General features: G+C 43.9%; 1 protein-coding gene across 1 annotated transcript; it reads left to right on the top strand.

Annotated features, from left to right (window-relative positions):
* The first annotated feature begins 752 nt into the window (after positions 1–752).
* On the top strand, positions 753–1,562 carry LOC141022661 (uncharacterized). Its single transcript, XM_073498922.1, has one exon. It carries the CDS (start codon positions 753–755, stop codon positions 1,560–1,562), a length of 810 nt encoding a protein of 269 aa, XP_073355023.1.
* Positions 1,563–12,907: the final 11,345 nt, after the last annotated feature.

Here is a 12,907-nt window from a genome sequence, read left to right as displayed (position 1 = left end):
TATACCTTTTGATGTTTTTCATGCCAGATTCTTACAACTTTTGTCTATTACTTAATATTTATTAGACCAGCATACTACTTATTGTTGGAATAAGCCACGGCGTGTGTGGTCGGACTCGTCGGGCGCGTCGGGTGCGTGCGGGACGGGTGGGACACACTGGTGCCGTCGGGCTCGTCGGGCTCGTCAGGCGCGTCGGTGACGCGCGGGACGGGCGGATGTGCGGGACGCAGCAGCGTGGTGTGTGCGTGCGTGTGTAGTGTGTCCACTTGTAGCAGTGTCATGTGTATGCTCGTGGTGTGTTTGTGTGTGGTCTGGTGGTGCGTGAGCCAGGCTCACATTGGGTTCCACTGCATAGGCCTGTGTTGTTAGCTACATTAGCGGCAGCGCGTAGCGGTCAGTTGAATGGCCGGCCACGTCGTACGCGTTAGTGCACGGCAAGAGCGCAGCCGAAGCCCATGACTCGCACGCTCTGGCGAGTGGAGGAGGTGGGCAACGGAAACTTGGGTGCTACGCAGCTGTGAGACTATAAGTCCACGGCCACTGTTTGTACGGGAGTTTTGTGCTTTGGTAAAAGTAACGGGGCTGTGAAGCCGGGTGAAACTCCAGTGTACTGTGTGCTCCTCCTTCTTCTACCTCCATCCATCCGTGTGAGAGAGCGGTTCCAACAATTGGTATACAGAGCTTCGGTTCGGGCGATCACCGGCGACCATGGCGCTCGTCCCACACGGCGGCGGTGCAGCAGATCGGCAACGATGGCGATGCCGATGCTGACCGCGGACAACTACACGGTTTGGGCCATCAAGGCGCAGACGATCCTCGACGTCCACACCGTATGGGAGGCGGTGGCACCGGGCGACGCGGCGGTGAACGCGCGGAAGGACAAGATGGCGCGCGCGTTGCTTCTCGGGGCGTTGCCAGAGGATGTGCTGCTGCTGGTGTCGACGAAGCTCACCGCCAGGGAGGTATGGGACTCCCTGAAGGTGAGGATCATCGGCGCCAATCGGGTCCGCGCAGCGAGGCTGGGGACGCTGCGCGGCGAATTCGACCGGATGAAGATGGCGGACGGCGAGGAGCTCAACGTTTACGGTGGGAGGCTTGCGGCGATGGCGGCGAGGTATGCCAACCTCAGGGAGACGCTGGGCGACGCAGCACTTGTCAAGAAGTTGCTGGATACGGTGTCGGATCGCCTCTTCCCTGTCGTCGCCGGCATCGAGCAGTTCCACGACGTGACGACGATGGCGTTCGATGAAGCGCTCGGGCGGCTGCGTGCGTTCGACGAGCGGGTTCGGCGCCGTGGACAAGTCGGCGACGAGCGCGGGGGTGAGCAGCTGCTCATGATGGCGGCGCAGTGGGCAGCACGGGAGCGTCGACACGACGGTGCTCGGGACAACGACGACTGGCGCAGCTTGGCGTCGGGGAGCGGCGGCAACATGCGCAGGCGCTGCTACAAGTGCGGGGAGCACGGGCACTTCCGGCGTGAGTGCCCGCAGCTGGGGAAAGGACCGGCGGCGGAGCACACTCTCTTGGCCGGCGCCTACGTCGACGACGACGGACTCCTCTAGGCCGTGGCTTAGGGGGTGTGTGTTGGAATAAGCCACGGCGTGTGTGGTCGAACTCGTCGGGCACGACGGGTGCGCGCGGGACGGGCGGGACACACTGGTGCCGTCAGGCTCGTCGGGCTCGTCAGGCGCGTCGGTGACGCGCGGGACGGGCGGGACGTGCGGGACGCAGCAGCGTGGTGTCTGTGTGCGTGTGTAGTGTGTTCACTTGTAGCAGTGTCATGTGTATGCTCGTGGTGTGTTTGCGTGTGGTCTGGTGGTGCATGAGCCAGGCTCACATTGGGTTCCACTGCATAGGCCTGTGTTGTTAGCGACATTAGCGGCAGCGCGTAGCGGTCAGTTGAATGGCCGGCCACGTCATACGCGTTAGTGCGCGGCAAGAGCGCAGCCGAAGCCCATGACTCGCATGCTCTGGCGAGTGCCTACGCAGCTGTGAGACTATAAGTCCACGGCCACTGTTTGTACGGGAGTTTTGTGCTTTGGGAAAAGTAACGGGGCTATGAAGCCGGGTGAAACTCTAGTGTACTTTGTGCTCCTCCTTCTTCTACCTCCATCCATTCGTGTGAGAGAGCGGTTCCAACACTTATATCCAGAAGGTAGATTTGCATGTCTTTGTGTAAATGAATTCAAGAACCTTCCCGAGCTCAAAAAAGGAAATTGGGCGCGGGTAACATCTAGATCGTGAAAATCATGCAAAAGGACGTAGAAAGAGGAGCAAAGATGGGGCCACATTTGTACACTGGATTGAGGGCAGTTGGGCATCGAAGCTATCAAACTTCCAAATGTTTTTCATATTTTTTGTATTTATGGATCTCTAGGATTGATAAAATGGTGACGGGTCACATTTTAATTTTCAGAAAATACTCGCTCCAAAAGTGAGATCTTGTCTCAGGGGAGGGTCTCACTTCCAAACCTCCGTAGCCACCAATATCAGAGGGGAATACACCCCTCCTTGTTTCGGAGAAGGCGAAGGAAGAAGAAGAAGGAAGGGAGGGGCTTCCCACTCGCTTCTGGTGAGCCGCCATGGGAATTGCTTCACCGTGATTGACACCATGTCCTCCATCACCAACATCTCCCCCCTTCCATGAGTGAGTAATCCAGCATAGGTATATGGGGTCGATGAGTGTTGGATGATCACAATCATATAATAGTGCGTTGATGGTAGCTTAGTTGTCCCTAGTTCTACTAGTTTCTCTAGCTATTGTTGTTGCAACTTTGTCACGTGTCATGCTCATAACCAGAACCGTGTAGCAGAATTTAGACTTGAACTGTTTATGTTATCATGATACTTATGTGTTTGGGTCATATATATACAAGTTGTATATTCAACTATTAGAATCCTAATTCGCTGACTCGGTAAAAAGCTGGGATATCAGTGCAGAAGATCAGATGTGGTCATGTAGTGTTAATATAGTGTTCTGATAGTCTTGCAAAAGGATATGACTTAATTCCCATAATTTAGGACAATTAATGTTGACCAAGTTCTTACAAATAGACATACTCGACTACATACCAAGCACCTGCCTATGATACGAGAGAACATAAAATTAGGACTACTAGCTCAATTAATATGCAATATCAAGAGTAATGTCATCCATGTAGCATCTCAATATCGGCTTCCGTGACTACAGCTTTCATATTACTAGCTCTGTTTATGTAAGTGCTTTAGCATAAATAACAATAACCAACTGTAATTGAATTTCTTCTACACAAACACCTATCGACTTGACTCTCAGTAAATTATGTACTATGAGTGTGTAGAAGGTTGTTAATAAGTGATAATAATAGGACACCTATTCTTAAACCGAGGCAAAATCTTTGCCAGTTCTATCGATTAGAAGATGGTTAATTTATTGCTCGGTTAATCGGCGCATCAAATTCAACAAAAGCACACCAACTTCACAAACAAAAACACACGTCAAACCGCTACACTGAAACTAAACCCGCTCCTTCGGTTCAAAAATCAATAAATATCTGTAGTGAAAAGTGCTACGGTTATCCCTTGCATATGAGAGTAACCAACATTTGTCTTCGGGCGACTTTACTGGAGGGGAGAACAGAGCACTAAGTTGAATATTTAGGCTCCCACTTGTAGAAGTTGACAAACGCAACGATTTGGCCACCCTTTATGATCGAACAGAGGGGTCTATATATAAAACTGAAACGACTAGAGTATAACTCAAAATTTATACAGTACTTCCTCCTTCCTAAAATAAGTGACTCAACTTTGTACAAACTTTGGGATGGAGGGGGTATATTATATAATGTACTAACAAAGTTGAAAGCCAGAAGAATGTGCGTCCGGCGTCATTTTTTTTAATGAAGTTGAAAATAGGTTTAGCACACCTTTATCATGATTATGTTTATCATTTTTTTGAGAGTATGGTAGGCGTACCATATTTTTATAGAATGCCTAAGCATACCATATTTTTATAGAATGCCTAAGCATACCAAATTTTTCATAGAAGGTAGAAATCAAGTACTATAAATTACAACTTACCGCGAACATCAAGGGTAGCAGGAACTTTACACCACACCGCGGAAATCACAAACACAAGCAAAAGGGTTTTCCCTAAAGCAATCATCTAGCCGCGTCACAACAAAACCCGGTCGCCGCAAAGAGCAACAACACCAACCGGATTTTCCTTGCCAACACACTACCAACCATTGGATGGCTAACTGGAAATGATGAGGGGAGAGCGGGACTCGGTCGAACCCGAGAAATCCATCATCTAGAATTCACCGATGGCTGCGTACATAGCACCCAAGAAGATCAACTTGGGCAGCGGAAAGCACCGGAGAACCACAAGAGAGAACGTCCAAGCCAAGTCTCCACCTGTGATGCTCTCAACAGAGTAATGATGCCACACCGCCGCCATTGCCGGTCCTTCAACGGACTAAGGCTTTCGCTGGATACCACAATCCACACACCTCGGTGACGCCTCCGAGGAGGCAAATGGCACCCTAGGGCACCGTCACCGCTAGCTCCGACTGAAGACGAGCGTGATTTTCATCCGAACTGTCACACACTTCCCACACCTATCAAGATATTAGGACAAACTGTCAGGGTCACACCGATGCTGCTGTGGGAAGTGTGTGACGGTTCTATCAAGAGATTAGTTTTATCTATCTCTATTAGATCTCACTTTTGCAAGTGACCGTGAAGGGATTGACAACCCCTTTATCGCGCTGGGTGCAAGTTGTCTGATTGTTTGTGCAGGTATTGGTGATTTGTGCGTTGTATCCTACTGGATTGATACATTGGTTCTCTAACTGAGGGAAATACTTATATCTACTTTGCTGCATCACCCTTTCCTCTTCAAGGGAAAAACCAATGCAAGCTCAAGAAGTAGCAGGAAGAATTTCTAGCGCCGTTGCCGGGGAGATCTACACCAAGTCAAGACATAACAAGTACCCATCATAAACTCTCATCTCTTGCATTACATTAGTCCCCTTTTGCCTTTGTCTTCGCCCCTCTTCTGTTCGTCTTCTTCGTTGCTTTTTGTGTGCCTGTGCGTTGGTGTGCTTGCCTTTCTTTATGGCTCAACCAAAGAACGTTGATCCTCACTTTAGGAGGTTGGAAGAAATTGAAAATACTGTTATGAGCTTCATTTCCTTACAATTTGAGCATAATAGTTTCTTTAGAAACGAGCTTAAGGAGCAGAAAAGCTTTATGGAGAGCATGAATAAAGAGCTTGATGATATGTGTAAGGAATTTTATGGTTTGAAATCTCAGTTTGCTCATCTTGAAAATTTAGTAGGCCAAATTTCTAATATACAAGCTACCTTAGTAAATAAGATGGCCGCTAAACCGGAGTCTGAAAATAATGATGAAGACTTTAAAGTGATTGATGTGAATCCTATTGAATCTTTTTTTCCAATATAAATCTTGATAAATATGGGATTGGAGATGAGTCATCTTTAGTTAAAAGGCGTCCCAATGATTGGAGTTTTTAGATCTTGATGCAAAAATTGATAAAAGTGAGATTGGAGAGGTCAAAACTTAAAGTAGTGTTGAACCCAATCTTTTTGAAAGGAATTTAATTATGATAATTATTCTTTAATAGATTGTATTTCCTTGTTGCAATTCTTGATAACCCACAAGCATAGGGGATCACAACAGTTTTCGAGGGTAGAGTATTCAACCCAAATTTATAGATTCGACACAAGGGGAGCCAAAGAATATTTGAAGGTATTAGCAGCTGAGTTGTCAATTCAACCACACCTGGAGATTAATTATCTGCAGCAAAGTGATCAGTAGCAAAGTAGTTTGATAGTTTTGATAGTAGTGACAGTAGCAACGGTAACAGTAACAGTGATAGCAGTAATTTGTAGCAAGTGTAACAGTGATGATAGCAATAGTAACGCAACAAGATCAATAAGGATAAATTCGTAAGCATTGGATCGGTGAGTTGTTGGATGATATTCACCATGTGACAGTTATAACCTAGGGCGATACGGCACTAGCTCTAGTTCATCGATATAATGTAGGCATGTATTCCGTAAATAGTCATACATGCTTTATTAAAAGAACTTGCATGACATCTTTCGTCCAACCCTCCCATGGTAGCGGGGTCCATATTGGAAACTAAGGGATATTAAGGGCTCCTTTTAATCGAGAACCGGAACAAAGCATTAACACATAGTGAATACAGGAACTCCTCAAACTACGGTCATCACCGGGAGTGGGCCCGGTTGTTGTCACTCTAGGGTTGCCGGATCATAACACGTAGTAGTTTACTATAACTTGCAGGATCAGATCTAAAACATGGATATAATGATGAATTCATAAACAGTTCAGATCTGAGTTCATGGCACCCGGGCCCAAAGTGACAAGCATTAAGCATAGCAAAGTCATAGCAACATCAATCTAAGAACATAGTGGATACTAGGGATCGGGCCCCAACAAAACTAACTCGATTACATGATGAATCTCATCCAACTCCTCACCGACCAGCGAGCCTATGAAGGAATTACTCACTCCCGGTGGGGAGTATCATGGAATTGGCGATGGAGATGGGTTGGTGATGACGAAGAACGAAGATCCCCCTCTCCGGAGCCCCAAACGGACTCCAGATCTGCCCTCCCGAGGAAGAATAAGGCTTGGCGGCGGCTCCGTCTCGTGGATTGTGATAATTCTTTCTCCTAATTTTTCTGGAATAATGTGATTTTATAGTATCAGGGGGGTCATCAGTGGGGCCACCAGGTGCGTACAACCCACCTGGGCGCGCCAGGAGAGGGGGGCGCGCCCTGGTGGGTTGTGCCCAACCAAGGGCCCTCTCTGGCGGGTCTTGGCTCCAAAAATTCTTATTATTTATATAAAAAATCCTCACAAAGTTTCGTTCCATTCCGAGAACTTATATTTCTGCACAAAAACAACACCATGGTAGTTCTGCTAAAAACAGCGTTAGTCCGGGTTAGTTTCATCCAAATCATGCAAATTAGAGTTCAAAACAAGAGGAAAAGCGTGAGAAAAAGTAGATACGTTGGGGACGTATCAACTCCCCCAAGCTTAAACCTTTGCTTGTGCTCAAGCAATTCAGTTGATAAACTGAAAGTGAGAAAGAAAAACTTTTACGAACTCTTTTGCTGTTTGCCTAAATAAGCTTAAATAGCACCCAGGTTTTCAGCCAACATTATAACTAACCATGTCAACAATAATTCTTAAAGATTATAATGATTCATATCAATGAGATAATCAGCTAGCGAGCAATAATAAGATATCTCAAACATCAACATGTTGTCAAAACAACCATGATATAATATGAGAATAGTGGTATCTCACTAGCCCTTTCTGAGACGGCAAAACATAAATGCAGAGCACCTCCAAAGTTCAAGCAGCGACTAAACATTGTAATTCATGGTAGAAAAGATTCAGTCATGATGCACCCAACATTAGCTATACAGAATGCATAAATCATGACAGCTATGCGCTCTACCCAGTTTCTGGCGCTTGTTTTTAGAAGGTGGTGACACAACATAAAAGTAAATAGAAAGTCCCTTCGTAGAGGGAAGCGGTGATTTGCAAAGGTGCCAGAGCTCAATTTTTAAAACAGAGATAAATGATATTTTTGAGACATGCCCCTTCTCATTCACTTCACGACCATCAGTTATCAACATCTTCCATGCTAAGCATGCTAGTGGCGGTTCCCAAGCGGAAAGTAAAGGTTTTCATTCCATTGGGAGTTTTTGTTTGATTATTCAAGAGACGAACTCTTTTTCATGTTTGCAGTTTGGGACTAGGCATCCCTATTACCGCCCATTTCCTCATGCGATGGCGAGTGAAAAAACACTCAACCTGAGGATAACATGCTTAGCACGGAAGATATCGACCACCTCATGTCGTTCCATGAACGATCCAGGCACACAAAAAGGATAACTTTTTAGAAGTTTCTAGAGATGGCACATGCAAATTTACTTAGGACGGCAGGGTAATACCGCATATAGGTAGGTATGGTGGACTCATCTGGAATAACTTTGGGTTCAAGGTTTTGATGTACAAGCATAATTCCCACTTAGTACAGGTGAAGGCTAGCAATTAAGATTGGGAAGCGGCCAGCTAGAGAGCAACAACGATCATGACCAGGCATTATGCATAAGTAACATTGGACACTAGCATGAGTAGGATATGAAAACCATGAGCATAAAAATTATAGAGGCTATATTGGTTTTGATTCAACTATATGCATGAACATGTACCAAGTCAAGCCACTCGAACATTCGGAGGAGGATACCATATCATCATACTGCATCACAATCATTTTAATGCTATGTTGATATCCAAGATAAATCATTATCAACTCCCAGCTACTTATGCATGGCATGAGAAACTATAATCTCTAATTGTCATTGCAAACATGTTTAATCATAATGGGCTGAAGCCTGGATACTAGGTTAAACATATTTACACAGACAGAACAAGTCGAGTTCATACCAGTTTCTCTTTGCCACGACCATCTCATCGAATGTCGTCATTATTGCCTTTCACTTGCATGACCGAATGATATGAAAATAATAATAGTAGTGCAAGAGTGCCGTGGACTAAGCTGGAATCTGCAAAACATTTTATTCAACAGGAGAAGACAAGGTAAAATGTGCTCTTTATTAGTTCAACAGTTATTCATGTGAGAGCCACTCAACATTTTCATCGTGGTCTTCTCCTCGGTACAACACGAATAAAAAGAAAAGAAATTCATAGAAACACACTGAGATATTTTTGGAGTTTTTAGTTTTCTTCAACAAGCAAATAAAAAGTGTTTTTGAGTTTTCTTTTTGGGTTTTCTTTTTAATACTACTACTAAGCATGCATAGAAAGTAAATTACTACAACTATTTTTTTTGTTTTTTCTAAATTTTATCAAACACACAAGAAGAAAGGAAGAAAAGAAATCTAAGCATGGATGATACAACGAAAAAGTGTGAGCACCGACAGATAGAATGATATGCGAACATGAATATAATGTCGGTGAGAAACACGTACTCCCCCAAGCTTAGGCTTTTGGCCTAAGTTGGTAATAGATCAGTATCCTGGAGGGTAGTAGGGATCCTGAGGTGCAGGCATCCACTCATCCCACTGCGGAGGTGCCTGTGCAGCCTCGGCATCAGCCTGAGCGTTCCAGTTGGCGAGGATGTCTGCAGGCATAATCCGGTATCCGCCCCTGGCAACATAATCAAACAGAGCAGGTGCATGCAAGGGGATAACATCACGAGTGTCAACGTTATAAACCAAGTTATAAGGAATGGCAAGATCATAACGATCATGTGCAAGAAAGTGATGGTGATCCATGGATGCACGGTCTAGGTAAACTGTGGTACGAGAGACATCATGGGGGTGTATCGCCACCTCGAAGTGGGCCGCCAACCAAGTAGCAAAAATCCCACCATGTATTTTACCCTGAGATTTATTAAGATGGAGGTGACGAGCCACAATAGCTCCCAAGCTATACGTGTTGTCACCCTCTATTGCACGACGTAAAATAGCAAGGTCTAGTGAATTAAGTGCACCCACCTTCTCCCTACCAAGCAAGCATTTGGTAATGAAGAGTGCAAAGTAACGAACAACAGGAAAATGTAAACCACCGGCAGTGATGGCTGACACTCTCCTCTAATCACCCACTGTCAAAGTGTGACAGAAATCCTCAAACTCAGCCGGCCTAGGCTCAGCCAAGCTCCCATCAGACGGGATCATGCATATGTCACAAAATTCAGTAAGTGGTATCTGGTGGTTTTCAGCATATAAATCAAAGCTCACTTTAGGAGGATTATTTGTAGGCAAGAATGTAAAGCTTTGAACAAAGATATTTGTGAGGATTTGGTGCTGGTCACACTCATCTGCGATGAAGTCGGTGAGACTGGTGTTGACAATGAATTTCATGAACTCCTCATGAATTCCAGCTTCTTGTATGAACGGGATGTGCGGCCATTCGCACGGCCGTACCTTTGCGAACCTCCGAAGGTGGAGATCATAGTCAGAAGACTCCCCAATAACACCCTTGGAGTTCTTCTTAGAGCCAAATTTCCTGAAGATATTCATGTCAGCGTACAATTTTTCCTATGAACAAAAATCTGAATCTTTAGTTCACAAATTTTTTCCAACAAAACTTCACAAAACTAATAGCAACTACTCATAGGGATACATAGAGGCCATAGCAAGCATTCAAACTACTTAGAACACTAAGAATTGAACATGCAAGCACATCTACAGCAGCACCAAGAGTAGCTACTTATTCAAAGTATAAACCACAAAAACAAAAACTAATTGGACAAATGATGGAGTCACATACCAAGCAACAATCCCCCAAAACTGTTTCGGAAGCGGAGCTTCGAGCAAAGAGATCGAAATCCGCGGGTTTGAGCTCAAGAACACGGGAGAGAGATCTATGGGGATTTTTTCTGGAGGTAGGTGACAATGTGAGATGAAGAGATAAGTGAGGGGGCCCACGTGGGGATCACAACCCACCAGGGCGCGCCAAGGGGCTCTGGCACGCCCAGGTGGGTTGTGCCCACCTGGTGCACCTCCCTCTGGTAATTTTTGCACCAAAAATTCTTAAATATTCAAGAAAAAATCATATAAAATTTTCAGGGCATTATGAGAACTTTTATTTTTGGGCCATTTTTTTATTGCACGGGAAATTCAGAAAACAGACAAAACATGGCATTTTATTTTATTTAACTAATAAAAACAGAAAACAAAAGGTAGGGACAGAAAGTAGTGCTTACTAAATTCATCAACTTCATACCGTTCAAAAATGATTCATTAATAAGGTTGATCAGGTATTATTAACAACCACTTTCGATTAGCATGAAACCGAAGAACTTTCGTAAATCACTAAGTTACCTCAATGGGGATATGCATTTCCCCAACAATAAGCTTTCATATTTCTTTTTGATAGTAGGTAGAGGTATTTGAAAACTTCCAATAGTGATTGTCGGAGATTTTTCAATAACATTAATACCATTCACTTGGAATTGTTTCTTCAGAAAGTGCACCGTATGCTCATTACCATTGATATGAAAAGTGACCTTGCTTTTATTACAATCAATAACAGCCCCTGCAGTTTTCAAGAAGGGTCTACCAAGGATAATCGACATGTTGTCATCCTCGGGCATCTCAAGTATGACAAAGTCAGTCAAAATAGTAACATTAGCAACAACAATGGGCACATCCTCACAAATACCGATAGGTATGGCAGTTGATTTGTCAGCCATTTGCAAAGATATTTCAGTAGGTGTGAGTTTATTCAAGTCAAGTCTTTTGTATAAAGATAAAGGCATAACACTAACACCAACTCCTAAATCACACAAAGAAGTTTTCACATAATTCTTTTTGATAGAGCAAGGTATAGTTAGTATTCCCGGATCTCCATGTTTTTTTGGTACTCCATCTTTGAAAGTATAATTAGCAAGCATAGTGGAGATTTCAGCTTCCGGTATTTTTCTCTTATTTGTGATGATGTCTTTCATATACATTTCATAAGGAGGCATTTTCAAGATATCAGTCAAGCGAGTACGCAAAAATACTGGCCTCGGCATCTCAACAAAGCGTTCAAATTCTTCATCATCTTTCCTTTTAGTTGACTTGGGTGGAAAAGGCATATGTTTTTTAACCCACGGTTCTCTTTCTTTACCGCGTTTCCTAGCAACAAAGTCTCTTTTATCATACCTTTTATTCTTAGGTTGTGGGTTATCAAGATCAACAGGTGGTTCTATCTCAACATCATTATCTGGTTTTTTATCATTTGTTGGTTGAGAGTATTCATGAACCTCATCATTATCTTTTTCATTATCAGTAGGTGAGTGTTCATTACCAGATTGAGTTTCAGCATCAGAGATAGAAGTCTCATTATCATTATCAGGAGGTTTCTCTATTTCAGGTTGACTAGAAGTATGCAAAGTCCTATCATTTTTCTTCTTCTTTTTCTTTTTAGAAGGACTAGGTGCACTAGTGTTATTTCTTTGTGAATCTTGTTCTATTCTATTTGGGTGTCCCTCAGGATAAAGCGGTTCCTGAGTCATTTTACCTCCTCTAGTTGCAACTCTAATAGCAAAGTCACCACATGATTAGGCCATCTCTCATCAGCGATCATCGCGACTTTGGAACAACCGGGTCGTTGCCTTACAAGCAACGAGGTATTTACCGACACTCATATGCCACGCACAAACTCTCACGTGAACATGTAAAACACCTGTCATATCAAATGTTCAAAACACGCTTGCCTAGTTCGGAGAAGTCGGAGTCTAGCTCGGCGAAGTTCGCGGCTCCGTCACCTCTCCCGGAACCTACGGCAATCACGAAACGGATACTAACGTGAAAACCAACACTTGCACAGAAAATTTTCCAAATAATTTTAAAATAAATCCCAAAAAAAACTAGACAAAATTTGAAGATTGTCAGAAAAAGAATCACTCAAAAATCCCTTTTTATTAAAAAGTTATAAAGGTTTCTGTCCAGGGACTTATCTGTAATGAAACAGAAAAGTTCCAGGGTTTTAACTGAGAAAACAGAAAAGTCCCAAAATTTTCAAATCTGGTCCAAACTTGCAGCAGGTGTAGTTTGAAAATTTTGAACTGAAGACCAGTGGATCTTCATGGTTCTAGGTTGAGGGTTCAAAGGACTAGGAGGGGAAGAAGGTTTGGTGGCAAAAATCAAGACAGAAAGTGGAGTCCCTTTGTAAATCTCCAAGTGCTAGAAAAGAAGGCAGAAATTTATTTGAATAGAATTTGAATGGAAATAATCACATGGGGAGGTTCAACTTGCTGGATTTGATGCAAATCATGATCCAAAGGTGAGGAAGTGGTTAGGAGAGAGGATTTGCACTAATGCCATGGCAAGAAGGAATTGTTGAAAGT

This window comes from Aegilops tauschii, chromosome 5 (assembly GCF_002575655.3).
Source record: "Aegilops tauschii subsp. strangulata cultivar AL8/78 chromosome 5, Aet v6.0, whole genome shotgun sequence".
NCBI lineage: Eukaryota > Viridiplantae > Streptophyta > Magnoliopsida > Poales > Poaceae > Aegilops > Aegilops tauschii.
The sequence above is the reverse complement of the archived record's forward strand: the minus strand, read 5'-3'. Positions and strand labels throughout refer to the sequence as shown.

What these genes read in the sequence shown, in the direction of transcription:
- LOC141022661 (XM_073498922.1), top strand. Translation starts at nt 753, where the DNA reads ATGGCGATGCCGATGCTGACCGCGGACAACTACACGGTTTGGGCCATC.